The following is a 13,512-nucleotide window of genomic DNA, read 5'->3' on the forward strand; positions in this document are numbered from 1 at the left end:
AAAAATAATTAGGGCTGTCAAGCAATCAAAAAAATTAATCACGATTAATTGCGCGATTAAAAATATTAATTGCGCTGTTAAACAATAATAGAATACCATTTATTTAAATATTTTAGATATTTTCTACATTTTAAAATATATTGATTTAAATTACAATACAGAACAGTGTCTAGTGCTCACGTTTTATTTATTTTGATTACAAATATTTGCACTGTAAAAAACAAAAGAAATTGTATTTTTCAATTCACCTACTACAAGTACTATAGTGCAATCTCTTTATCATTAAAGTTGAACTTACAAATGTAGAATTATGTACAAAAAAAAAACTGCATCCAAAAATAAAACAATGTAAAACTTGAGAGCTTACAAGTCCACTCAGTCCTACTTCAGAAATTGCTCAGACACACAAGTTTGGTTACAATTTGCAGGAGATAATGCTGCCTGCTTCTTGTTTAAAGTGTCATATGAAAGTGAGAACAGGCATTCGTATGACACTATTGTAGCCGTTCTCACAAGATATTTACGTGCATGCTGCGCTAAAGATACATATGTCCCTTAATGCTTCAAGCACCATTCCTGAGAACATGCATCCATGCTGCTGATGGGTTCTGTGTGATAATGATCCAAAGCAGAGAGGACGGATGAATGTTCATTTTCATCATCTGAGTCAGATGCCGCCAGCAGAAGGTTGATTTTCTTTTTTGGTGCTTCATGTTCTGTAGTTTTCGCATTTGAGTGTTGCTCTTTTAAGACTTCTGAAGATTTTGGACGGCACCTCAGATTCTTAAACCTTGGGTCGAGTGCTGTAGCTATCTTTAGAAATCTCACGTTGGTACCTTCTTTGCGTTTTGTCAAATCTGCTGTGAAAGTGTTCTTAAAACAAACACGTGCTGGGTCATCATCCGAGACTGCTATACCATGAAATATTTGGCAGAATGTGGGTAAAACAGAACAGGAGACATACAGTTCTCCCCTAAGGAGTTCAGTCACAAATTTAATTAACATATTATTTTTTTAGTGAGCATTATCAGCATGGAAGCATATCCTCTGGAATTGTGGCTGAAGCATGAAGGGGCATCCGAATGTTTAGCATATCTAGCACGTAAATACATTGCAACACCGGCTACATAAGTGCCATACGAATGCCTGTTCTCGCTTTCAGGTGACATTGTAAATAAGAAGCAGGCAACAGTATCTATCATAAATATAAACAAACTTGTTTGTCTTAGCGATTGTCTGAACAAGAAATAGGACTGATTGGCCTTGTAGGTGCTAAAGTTTTACATTGTTTTGTTTTTGAGTGTAGTTATGTAACAAAAAAAAATCTACATTTGTAAATTACACTTTCACAATAAAGAGATTGCACCACAGTATTTATATGAGGTGAATTGAAAAATACTAGTTCTTTTTTTATCATTTTTACAGTGCAAATATTTGTAATAAAAATAACAATATAAAGTGAGCACTGTACACTTTGTATTCTGTGTTGTAATATAAATCAATATATTTGAAAATGTAGAAAAACATCCAAAAATATTTAATAAATTTCAATTGGTGTTCTATTGTTTAACAGTGTGATTAATCTCGATTAATTTTTTTAAACGTGATTACTTTTTTTAGTTAATCATGTGAATTAACTGTGATTAATTGACAGTCCAAAAAATAATTAAAGATAATTTCAGATTTAAAAATTTTATTAAGATGATGTAAAAAAAAATAGTGAACAAAGTTTGAGCATAGAAGTTTCTGGTTATCAGGGAATAACATACAGATTATCGAGGGTGCAAAGTTTGGTTTAAGATAAAGTGGCATGAGGAATACATAATCTGCAATATCCTCGATTGGGGGTAAAAGGTTGATGGGTCAAAGTACAGACATTGAGATATGAGGGTATGAAGTTCATAAAGTGGCTATGTTCGGGTGTGGAGTATAATGAGTGGATATGATGATGAGGCTGGATTGACCCTCATTTGGTGAGATTTAATGTTTAGGGAGTTTATGGTTCCAGTTCATATAATCCAACGGAGAAGGTCACTTGGTCCCTTTCTCGTAGTGGGAAAATGATGTCACTCTGGCTCACGCCTCCTGGTACTGTTGGTGGCCGGTGATGTGCTCGATGTAGATGTCCCTGGACCATCCGATGATGTCTGAGACCATGAGGCGCCGCATGAGATGTGCGTAGCGACGACCGATCCTGCAGGTCCGCAGCACACACTCGTTGCAGGGGTCCCAGGCGCCCAGGGCTCTGACAGTCAGGGCGTCCATCTGCACCTCATAGCCCTTCGCTCTCAGGGTGTCAGCCAGGGGGCATACTTTTCCAGCTTACGAGCTCGGGCTTCGCAAAATGCCGAAGACTACACCTGGCCCTGAGCCTTCCTGGCAATTTTGTGACTTTACAAGCCCATTTTTCATGGTTTTTAAATATTTTGCTTCTTCCTGTTGCTCTGTGATAGACCCATACAGAAGAACAGGGGAACAGTAAAACTGACTGTAAGCAAAGTGCTGTCAGCTGTGCAAAGTAAACTAAAATATAACAGGAGAAGCTAAAATCCACTTCTGAAAATCCCCAAAGCTGTAAAAGTACAAAACCGCTCAGTGACGGTTGCCTATTGCCATCCCTGCCCCCCACTTTCCCCCAAGTTCCTGGCTTGTTGGACAACTGACCATTGCAAAACTTTGGTAGCTATCAGCAAGTACTCACAGACCCCAGCACAAGCAACCAGGCTCACCATTTCACAGCAAGAGGCTGCTGTACACCTGAAGATCCTACCTACCGTCCTCATCTTTTTCTGTAACATGAGTTTGTTGAGCTTCAAAGGGTTAAAAAAATAAAATTAAGATAACCATGTCCAAGTCCTTAGGCTAGACCTATGCATAATGATATGATCATAATGAACACGAGTTTGGTTGGGACTGCTATCAAAAATTATTTTGCTGATTCAACCACAAATGCTAAACTGACTCAGAACACAGGACTGAGGTATTGCAGAGGCCTGTGTGCAGCTCCTCTGCACGGGGACAGATTTCACCCAGTGAGGTTATTGTCAATGCATGTGGTCTCTTTTTAGTGTGATTTTTAAAAAATAACTCTGTGCTTTGCCTGCTACTTGATAAATGTATAATTAAATCACTGTTGGCTGGGTGTCTGCAAAAGCTATTGAAGCCTAATGCTCCGCTAATTATTGTAAGGGTTTATTTGTTTTGCATGTATTGCAGTAAAACAATATTTTTTTAATCCTTTTGAGAAGTCAAATAGCCATTTATAAATAGTGCATGTTTGAGAAGTCCCAGGCTTCAGTGGGAATCAACTTGCATGAGTTAGGAGTATTCACATGAGTAAAGGGCTGCAGGATCAAGTTCTAAATCAAATTAAAAATTAGTTAGAATTGGGGCAAATATTAAAATTTCTTATCCCTTAAAGGAGAGAATTTCATTGAGAGTCTTCAATGTCAAATAGAGCTTATTAATTCTTAGAATGGTACCTATTTTACTTATCTTTTGTTGATGTGTTCTATGGCACCATCTATCTTTGCACAATAATGTTCAACCGGATGCTGGCTTGTGAATCTGCCTATCAGATTAGTCTACACTTGTATTTTGTGACTGAGCAAGAAAAGAGCTCAAACTTCCTAGAATTTTGCAAAGTGTTTTTGGTGACATGATCTAAAATGTTTACTTTTCCTTTAAAATTAGAGCTAGCCAATGAAATGTTCCAAGCCAACAACAGAAGGCAAATGTAATTATACATTTGTATACTTAAAAATCAGGTGACACGATATAAATGTATTTTTAGATTTTTCTTAGCAATGGTATAGTAAAATCAGTTATTCTTTATTTCAGGATCCTTGCAGGTGATGAATAAGACTAGAAGGATCATGGAGAATGGAGGTGCTACCTTCATCAATGCCTTTGTAACCACCCCAATGTGCTGCCCATCTCGGTCCTCCATGCTGACAGGGAAATACGTTCACAACCACAACATATACACCAACAATGAAAACTGCTCTTCTCCTTCCTGGCAGGCAACACATGAACCACGTACCTTTGCAGTGTATCTCAACAACACTGGCTATCGGACAGGTAAGAGACAATTCCAGCTCTTTGCTAAAGCAAAAGATGGTGGACATTATGGGGGGTATACAGTAACTGGCAAATGTGGTCTCGAACTAGGTTTAAGGAGCAAAGCAGTGGCTCAGTGTTGGAGCAGGGAAAAGGTGTGTGTCATGAGTGAGGGTGGCACTGCCTATTTGTAATGGCTTAGCCAGTTTTACCGCCTAAGACTGAATAAGGAATCCCACTTGTACTGGGAAGCATATTTTCATATCTGGATGTCTCATGTGAGGACTAGGCTGTTGAGCAGTTACACCTAGGTGAGAGACGTGCATCGTCATGGCACTGTGATGCTGAGCCAGCATCCCTTGCCATGATTATGGTCAGTATTAAGGCCCAGTTGTGGAGAAGCAGTTATGAGGGAAGATATTTGGGCCACTGTGGAAACTGGTACCAAAGACCTCCTAGGAGTGAAGATGCGTATGGTGGGAGTGAAACAAGATGAAGATGAGAATTTAAACTTTAATATGGGGTAATCTTCACTTTCATTTTCTGAAACTGAATGTATTTAAGGCAGTGGTTCTCAAACTTTTGTACTGGTGACCCCTTTCACATAGCAAGCATCTGAGTGCGACCCCCACCTTCTAAATTAAAAACACTTTTTAAATATATTTAACACCATTATAAATGCTGGAGGCAAAGCGGGGTTTAGGGTGGAGGCTGACAGCTCACAACGCCCCAGGTAATAACTTCATGACCCTTTGAGGGGTCCTGACCCCCAGTTTGAGAATCCCTAATTTAAGAATTGTTCTGGTGAGCAGCAATAAGATTTAATAGTTTTCTTGTAAATTCTTGGTAGTTTTCCGTAGTCAAGCGCTCCCTTTTCTATCTGCAAAGAACTCTTCTTATCCCTCTCATCTATGCTTCAGCTTGATGTAAAACCTCCAGTTCATATATGCATCATCGATCCTTAAGAATAAGTCTGTAAGGCTCTGGCCTGACTCTTTTATAAAGATACAGGAGCTGCGCAAGGTATCAGGGTGCAGTTTGTCCAGTCGTATTGTTTGACCATAAAGACTCTCCTTTATAAGACCAAAGAAGTAGATATCTTTACAATGTATCTGGCAGCAAAGAAGTTTGTCTCCATTAACAGGTTAGGCACAGGAATTGATTACTTTTAAAGCATACAGTGAGAGAATGAATGTCTCTTTATACCAATTCTCCTAGCACTGCTGCATTTAACATCCTAAAATCAATTTGCTTCCCCTTCATCACCCCCTTCCCCCCCAATACAACTCTCTCTGGCAAAGCTGGCAGTCCTGCAGAGTTCCTTGATCTTGTTTAAAATACAAAACTGACCAAGCATTTTTATCCTCTTTTGGTCTATTACTTTACTCTGAAAAGTTCAGTTGATTTCAGTAAGATTACTAGTGAAGTAAAGTACTGCTCAACATGAGTAAGGGTGGCAGGATTAGGCCCTTTGTTTTTCTGCTGTGTATGGGTCTTAGGCCGGGGGGGGGAGGGGATCGATCTAAGTTACGCAACTTCAGCTACGTGAATAACGTAGCTGAAGTCGACATACTTAGATCGACTTACCGTGGTGTCTTCACTACAGTGAGTCGACTGCTGCCGCTCCCCCGTTGACTCCGCCTGCGCCTCTCGCCGAGCTGGAGTACTGGAGTAGAGGGGAGAGTACTCGGGGATCGATTTATCTAGACTAGATGTGATAAATCGATCCCCGCTGGCTCGATTGCTGCCCGCCGATCTGGCCGGTAGTGAAGACATACCCTTAGATGCTAAAGTCTGCTCTGTAGCACTGCTTTCAGATTCTGGATTAAGTGCTAGAAACATTTCCTGATTTATGGATTAGTAATCCACATCTGATCTGTTTCACAAGCCTTTACCACATCCACCTGAAAAACTGCTTAGTGTTTTTAAAGTATTTGCTAGCTAGCTAGCTAATTTAGGGTTCTGTACTGCCACTAATCACTAAAAGTACCTGAATGCCTTCCATGTAAAATTGATAGCAATAGCAGACTCCCTTGTGAGGTAAAAGCTCGGGTTCCCTGGGCAACCTTAATTTGCCTCCCTTGTATGTATGTATGCATTATGATACAGTCTTTGATTACATGATCATATGCTATTTGTGTGTGTAATTTCCAAGCTTTAAAAAAATCGGAAAAAACAGAAAATCCATCATGTGGCATCATATTGTCACCCACGTGGTTCATCAGCAGGGTTGGAACATTTAGATCTATCACGGACCCCTACTACTTAAGATAAAGGAATATTGGATAGCAGTAGCAGGTTGTCAGGCTCTGTGTCAACCAGTACTAGAGGGGACTTCATGGATATTTGCTGCCAGCAGAGAAATGGTGAGATTCAACAATCTTCGATTCCATTCCAGGCTCTAGGAGTATGCTCTAGTGGAGACAGACCCTTCTACCTATTCCCCCCCCCCAAGTTTGATCCCTTCTGCCCTGTCCCCTCCTACCTGTCCTGTTCTTTGCCACTCCTGTCTCCTCATCTCAGTCCCATTCTTCTCACCTAGGCAGTCCATTCTCCATTCCTCATGCTTCTCACACAGTTCCAATTTCCTTGCCTATCAAGTCCTAGTGTCTCTTCCCCTGCTCCCTCTCCCCCATGAAGTAAACCCTGCTTGTCCAAATCTCTTTACCCAACCATTCCCAGGCCCCTCCCCACCCACCTCCTGATCCAACCTGTCTCTCCCCAAACCTGACCTCCAGTAACCTCCCTGCCCACATTCCCTGTTCCAGCTGGCTTCCAGTCCCAATCTCCCTCCCTGGGCTCCTTGAATCTCAGTGTCTCCTCCCACTGCTTCTTCACTCCTTGTCCCAGCCTCTTCCCTGGGCTCCCAGTCCCAGTTTCCCTCTCCCCCTTTTGCCAGCCTCCAGTCCCAACTTCCATCCCCTCCCAAGTTCCTTGTTCCAGTCTACTTCCCCATGTCTTCTCCCCAGGTCTATGTGTTGTCCCATCTGCATTAGAATCAGGTAGCTTTCCTCCTCCACACACAGTTGCCAACTTTCACACAGTAAATAAGCACCCCGATTTTCACAATACGCCAAAAATCAAGCTAATCCCATTTCAAAACAAGGCCAAAACAAGCCAGTCCCTAAGAACCCAACACCCTATGTGACTAGATTCCCCCTGGCAAGCAATCTGGGACTGTGGTGGGCCAGCTGTGCACCTCTGTCTCTTCCCCCCTCCCGCGCCCCTGCTTGCCAGGAGCTGATCAAAAAGAAGCAACAACAAGCTACAAGCCCAAAACTAGCCAACAAGAACTCACAAGCCAATTAAGCCAAAAACAAGCCCAATTTCTGCATTTTTTTCACGGGTTTTGCATGTCTGCCTCCACGCTGCCTGGGTCATTAGGGGGTAGATCACTGAGACCAGAAGAGAGAGAGGCTCCTGCTCTCAGTTCTGGTGCTGACTTGGCACAGCCCTGAGCTGCCATTGCAGGGAAAGACCGGCTCAACCCCAGGCTGGAACATGCTCAGTTCTGACAGGATTTTCAGGGAATCCAAGAAGTCTCAACTGAGCATGGGCAAACTGATGTTTTTCAAAGGCTTGTAACTAGGCCAGATTAGGATAGATTTTTGCAGGGACAGCAAAAAACACATCCCTGACAGAAAGATCACCCCCCTTTACAAATTTCAAGGCCCTGCTCCAAAGAATGGGGGTGCTAGGGCTTTTCAAAGAAAAACTCACTGGAATGTTTAACATGGTAAAAACCTAGCCTTGTTTTTGGAAATGGCTATGGTTTGGGCTGAAAAATTCCACTTGAGGCAGACAATGACATATAAAATTTCAGCCCAAACAACTGAAGTGTGGCAAAGTTATAAGCCACTGAAAAGAGTCTTATAATGGGAAGGACTGTGCAACCCTAAAAAATGGGTGGTGCTACCAGCCTGGCCTATAATAAAGGCATTTTGTTTATGTATAGAAAGACTGGGTTAACAACCTGTGTTTCAAGTTATAGTTATTAAACCCTAAATATTTTTATGGTTACAATGATAACACTGACAGATACTAGGAAATACCCCCAAAGCTGTAAAAATAGAAAACTTGAGTTAATCATAAGGAAATATGGTACTATGGTTAAGTTACAGAACTGGGAACTAAGAATCTGAGTACTATTTCTGGCACTGTCACAGACTTCCTTTGTGACTTTGGGCAAGCTGTAGGTTAAACTCATTTTTGTGCCTCAATTTCCCCATATGCATAAGTGGAATACCGCTTATAATATTCTTCAGCGGTGTTATGAACCTTAATTGTTGTTTGTGATTTGATAGAGGTACTATATTGTTGCAAAGTAGTGTTGTAACCAGGAAAAAAACCTCTGGAGAGAAAAAAAACAAAAGTTTTCAGTTTTAAAATTGTTGTTAGGTTAATGGGAAGAAAGTGAGGAGGAGTTGACTGGAATAGTACTGGCCTTTCAGTTGTGTTGGGCTCTGTCCCCAAAAGCATTGAATCATTCTGCGTCTGGACTGAAATCTCATACAAACAGTTCTTTGCAACTCCAGTAAATGGTTTCCTCATAGCTAGTTTTGTTAAAGGAAGTGGGCTGTCTACCTAAAACAGTTGTCTGGGTCACGGGGAGTAAACCTTACTGTACTATGTCTTTTTAGAGGTGTGGTGGGTTTTTTTATTGGTTGTTTTTTTGGGGGAGGTGGGGGTTGTTTTTGTTAAAGTCAGAAATGTCCCTGCAAACATCAATGGGTTGATGCAGCCTGCATGCATGCAGCCTGTATGCAATAGATGTCCTGTGGTCTATGGAAAAACTAGGAATGTGTCTGCAGTGCATTTACACTGTCTAGCTATATGACACCCACTAACACAGATGGTAGTGGCATGACTAATTCTGTGGTACAGTGTCTTCAAAATAGTCTGATATAAGAAAGAAGTTGGAAAAAGATCTATATAAAATATATTTGATATTGCAAGAAGGTGAATCTTAGTAAATTATGAAAATCTCGCCCTCAGAATCCACAAAATTCCTGGGTCAAATTCTCCCAAGGCTTGCACCTGGGCAACCCCTTAGATATCATTATTTTAGGCCCCAATCCAGTTCAAGACCTTTAGCTAATTGTTAGGGAGAAAAGTAAAAATCAATGACAAGCTTTAAGGAGTGCATTTATACTAGATGCTTGCACTTTGCCAAATGTTTATCTTTTGCTGTGACAAAAACATTCCAAAGCCATAAGGATATCCAGATAACTGCTCACCTTGCCATGTCATTATTTGCATAAACTTAATTGAACATTGTCACACAGACTGCAGTTATTCCAATGTAGCAAACTACTATACATGTCATTAAAAATAACACTGTCTCCTGGGAACAGTTAGCAAAACTGCCAAAATGCAGATAAAACCTGTCTTATTAAAATGCAAAAATCTGCATTTATCTTTGCTGCCATTACATATAATAGTGAAAAGATGTCCCCTGAAAATTGCATTGCTTTTTAATGAGACTTTTTACCCATTGAGCCATAATCTGTTTTATTCATTACAGATAGAAATGGCTTCCTAAGCCCCATAGCTTTGCTGAGCTGCTTCTAAATATGTGCATTGCCTGAGGCTATAGTCTATTCCAGGGGTCGGCAACGTTCGGCACGCGGCTCGCCAGGGTATGCACCCTAGCGGGCCGGGCCAGTTTATTTACCTGCTGACGCGGCAGGTTCGGCCGATCGCAGCCCCCACTGGCCGCGGTTCGCCGTCCCGGGCCAATGGGGGCGGCGGGAATCCGCAGCCAGCACATCCCTCGGCCTGCGCCGCCCAATTTGAAATATCTAGGGCCTGATTTTTCAGAGAATTTATCATTATGTAGCACTTCATGTGTTCAAAGCACAGCTCCCATTGAATGTGAATGCTCAGCACTTCTGCAAAGCAGACCCCAGGGTCTCAAGTAGCCCAGGGAAGCCAGTCGGAACCGAGAATGTGGGCAGGGGGGTTACTGGAGGTCAGGGTGGGGAAGAGACAGGTTGGATCAGGAGGTGGGTGGGGAGGGGCTTGGGAATGGCTGGGTAAAGAGGTTTGGACAAGCAGGGTTCCTAAAGTAGGGAACCCAGAAAAAGAGGCACCCACAATTAATGATCACCTGCGAAAAATTCAGTTTGTGATTTGCCTAGCATCGCATAGGCAGAGATAGGATCTAATTGTCCAGGGCAGCATTCAATTGCCTTAATCATGAGATCCTCCTTTCTCTTCCTGCAATCCCCTGCCTCAGTCCTACGCACCTGTGGCTCTATGGGCTGGGCTGTCATTGCTGCTGTCACTGCTGCTGTTGAGCTTCTGCCTTGTTGCTGCTGCAGAGGTGGGGGAGCAGCATGGACCCACACACACACTGCTTCTCCTGCTGATGACCATCTGCTGGCTGGCTTGGATGCCTGCCTCCACCCATCCTGGGATTGTTATTGTAGACTCGCTTTTACAAGCACATGTGGGTACATGTCCCTCTTGGGTTGTTCCCCCCCTCCCCCCCACACACACACTTCTCCTTAGTTTGTACTGGGCTGTTGGGCCACCTTCTCCTCCTCCCCTTGCCTGCCCATGGTTTTCCACCCCCACCATCACCCCAGTCTCAGGTGGTCCCCCTCTCCTTTGCAGCTCACTGCTTTCCCCAATCTCATGTGGTTCCCCTCTTCCCTTGCAGTTTGCTGCCCTCCCGTTTTGGGTGATCCCCTTCCCCAACTCCCTGCCCCGCATTTCCCTGGCTGTTTGCTACCTACGTCCCCTGCCCTGCCCTGCCCAGTGCCCCCACTGGAAAACACCCAACTATTTTAGCTGAAATTAAAAATAATCAGAAAGCTACCACCACTCCCCCACAAAAAAACCCAGCCAGAGGCAGACAGAATGGAAAATTTCAGCCCAAATGGTTAAAGTTTGGCAAAATTGTAAGCAACTGAAACAGGGGGCCTTATAATGGAAGTGTCAGACAGCCTTAATTATAGGCGATGGTACCAGCCCCACCTGTCATAACAGTTTAATGACAATACTTTGATCCCAGGATCTGAAGGTTCTCTGATCTATATGGGAAGCAGGTTAGTATTATGCTCCTTTTACAGATGGGAAACTGAGATATGGGAAGTGACATTACTTTCCCACGGTCACTCAGTGAATCGGTGGCAGAGCTGGGAATGGAAACCAGTACTCCTGACTACAGTCCTGTGCTTTAGCCACAAGATTACCATTTATTTTACATGTCTCCGTAGTGTTTTCCCTCTCTTTGTTCCAGTCTCTCTCCTATCTCTCTTTTTTTTTCTTTACTGTTGTCTCTCTCTTTGCCCACTATTTGGCCCTTCCCTATGACTTCTCTTCCAACAGTGTTTCTGCCGCCTCCTCCATATTTCTCCCCATCAGTCCTTTCTCTCCCTAAGTTTCTTTGTAACCCCTCTAGTCCTGTGAGAGAGTCGCATCTTAGCTACCTCCTGCGGGTGAAATATGTAGATTCTCAGCACGACTGCAGTGGTTTTTAAGAGGAGTTTAAGGCCCGGCTTGACAAAGCCCTGTCTGGGATGATTTAGTTGGGGATTGGTCCTGCTTTGAGCCGGGGGTTGGACTAGATGACCTCCTGAGGTCCCTTCCAACACTGATATTCTATGATTCTATTCCACCCCACTTCCTGCCTCACAGTGCTGCCCTAAGAGTCACAGGGGGAGCAGTGAGAGGGGAAGAGGAGGAAGACATGGCTATCTACTAAGTAGTCCCAGGATAGGCTCCAGTAGCTGGGAGGAGGAGGAGTTGACAGAAAATCTTGCTTGACTGTCTACTTGCTTATGAGTAAGGCTACGTTTTAGTCACGGGTATATTTAGTAAAAGTCACGGACAGGTCACGGGCAATAAACAAAAAGTCATGGCCCGTGACATGTCCATGACTTTTACTAAAAATACCCGTGACTAAATCTTACCTACTGGGAGTGGGGCACTCCTGAAGACTGCTGCTGGAGGGGGGAGGAGCCTGGGGCCCCGCTGCAGCTGGGGGGGAGCCAGAGGCCACCTGCTGCTGAAGGGGGGAGTGCCTGGGGCCCCCTGCCACTGGAGGGGGGGGTGGCTTGGGGCCCCCTGCCGCTGCTGTGGGGAGCAGCCCATGGTCCCGCCACTGCTGCCGTTCCCGCCGGGGGCAACCCAGGCCCGCCGCCACCACTGGTCCGGGTGGGGGGCAACCTGGGGCCCCACCACCGCTGGTCCCAGACCGCTGCTCTAGGGCAGCACAGGGGACAAGCTGCCTGGAACTGCCAGAGCAGCATCCGGTGCGGCTGGCCCATGGGCTTCCCCAGCTGCTGGGGGTGGTCCTGAGGTCAGCTGCACCAGCGCTGCAAAATTCATGGAGGTCATGGTGAGTCACGGACACCATGACTTTTGTGACCGCCGTGAATGATTTGCAGCCTTACTTATGAGTGAAATTCCAGCTGGCATGATAGTGGCATCAAGGCAAATGTGTGACTGTCACTCCAGATGAATGACACTTGGCAGGCATGTAAACTGGATGGATCATATTAATCAAAAAGTGTTGCATCCAATATGACGGAATTCTGTATTAAACGTCATCAAATATAAAGAGGAACTGATTACAGAACTAGCAATTAATGGTAACTTAGGTACAAGTGATCATGACTTGATCACATTTTAATGTGCAAACAGAATAAAGTCCAGACCAGTGATATATATATATATATTGATGCTTTAAAAGAGCCAATTTCACAAAGCTGAAAACAACTATGAGCCAAATCACTTGGGAGGAGGAATTTCGTCAGACAAATGTGAATGATATATGACACTTTACTAAATGGCCAAGATACAATGACCAGACAGCAAGTGTGAAAAATCGGGACGGGGGTGGGGGGTAATAGGAGCCTATATAAGAAAAAGACCCAAAAATCGGGACTGTCCCTATAAAATTGGGACATCTGTAATGTATCTTTCTTTCTTTCTTTCTTTCTTTCTATTATATAATATAATATAATATAATATAATATAATATAATATAATATAATATAACAAATTGAAGAAAGGGGAATTAGATAGTAATGAATATAAATTAGAATCTAGGAAATATCAAAAATTGACACGGGAAGCAAAGGGATAGAAGGAGAAATCTATGACCAGTAAAGTGTATGGACAATAAGGAGGCATTGTTAAAGTATATTGGGAATAAAAAGAATTCTGACAATTGTATTGGTCTATTACCAGTTGTAAATTATAGAATTATCAATAATAATGCAGAAAAGGCAGAACTGTTCCATAAATATTTCTATTCTGGGGAAAAACAGATGATGTAATCATATCAAATGATAACATTCTTTCTTTTCCACTATTATCTCAGGAAGATGTTAAACAGCAGCTACTAAAGTTAGACATATTTAAATCAGCAGATATGGATAACTTGCATCCAAGAGTTTTAAAAGAGTGGGCTGAGGAGCTCGCTGAAACATTAATGTTGAT

At 43.0% G+C, this 13,512-nt stretch overlaps 1 protein-coding gene across 6 annotated transcripts in view; it reads left to right on the top strand.

Annotated features, from left to right (window-relative positions):
- Positions 1-13,512, top strand: part of SULF1 (sulfatase 1) — a 168,905-nt gene that overhangs the window by 76,542 nt on the left and 78,851 nt on the right. For all 6 annotated transcript variants that reach the window (XM_024102807.3, XM_065582119.1, XM_065582118.1 and 3 more), the window contains one exon: positions 3,841-4,080. In XM_024102807.3, the coding sequence (XP_023958575.2) occupies positions 3,841-4,080 (240 nt within the window). The remainder of the gene's footprint in view (positions 1-3,840; positions 4,081-13,512) is intronic.

The sequence above is a fragment of the Chrysemys picta genome, chromosome 2 (genome assembly GCF_011386835.1).
Source record: "Chrysemys picta bellii isolate R12L10 chromosome 2, ASM1138683v2, whole genome shotgun sequence".
NCBI lineage: Eukaryota > Metazoa > Chordata > Testudines > Emydidae > Chrysemys > Chrysemys picta.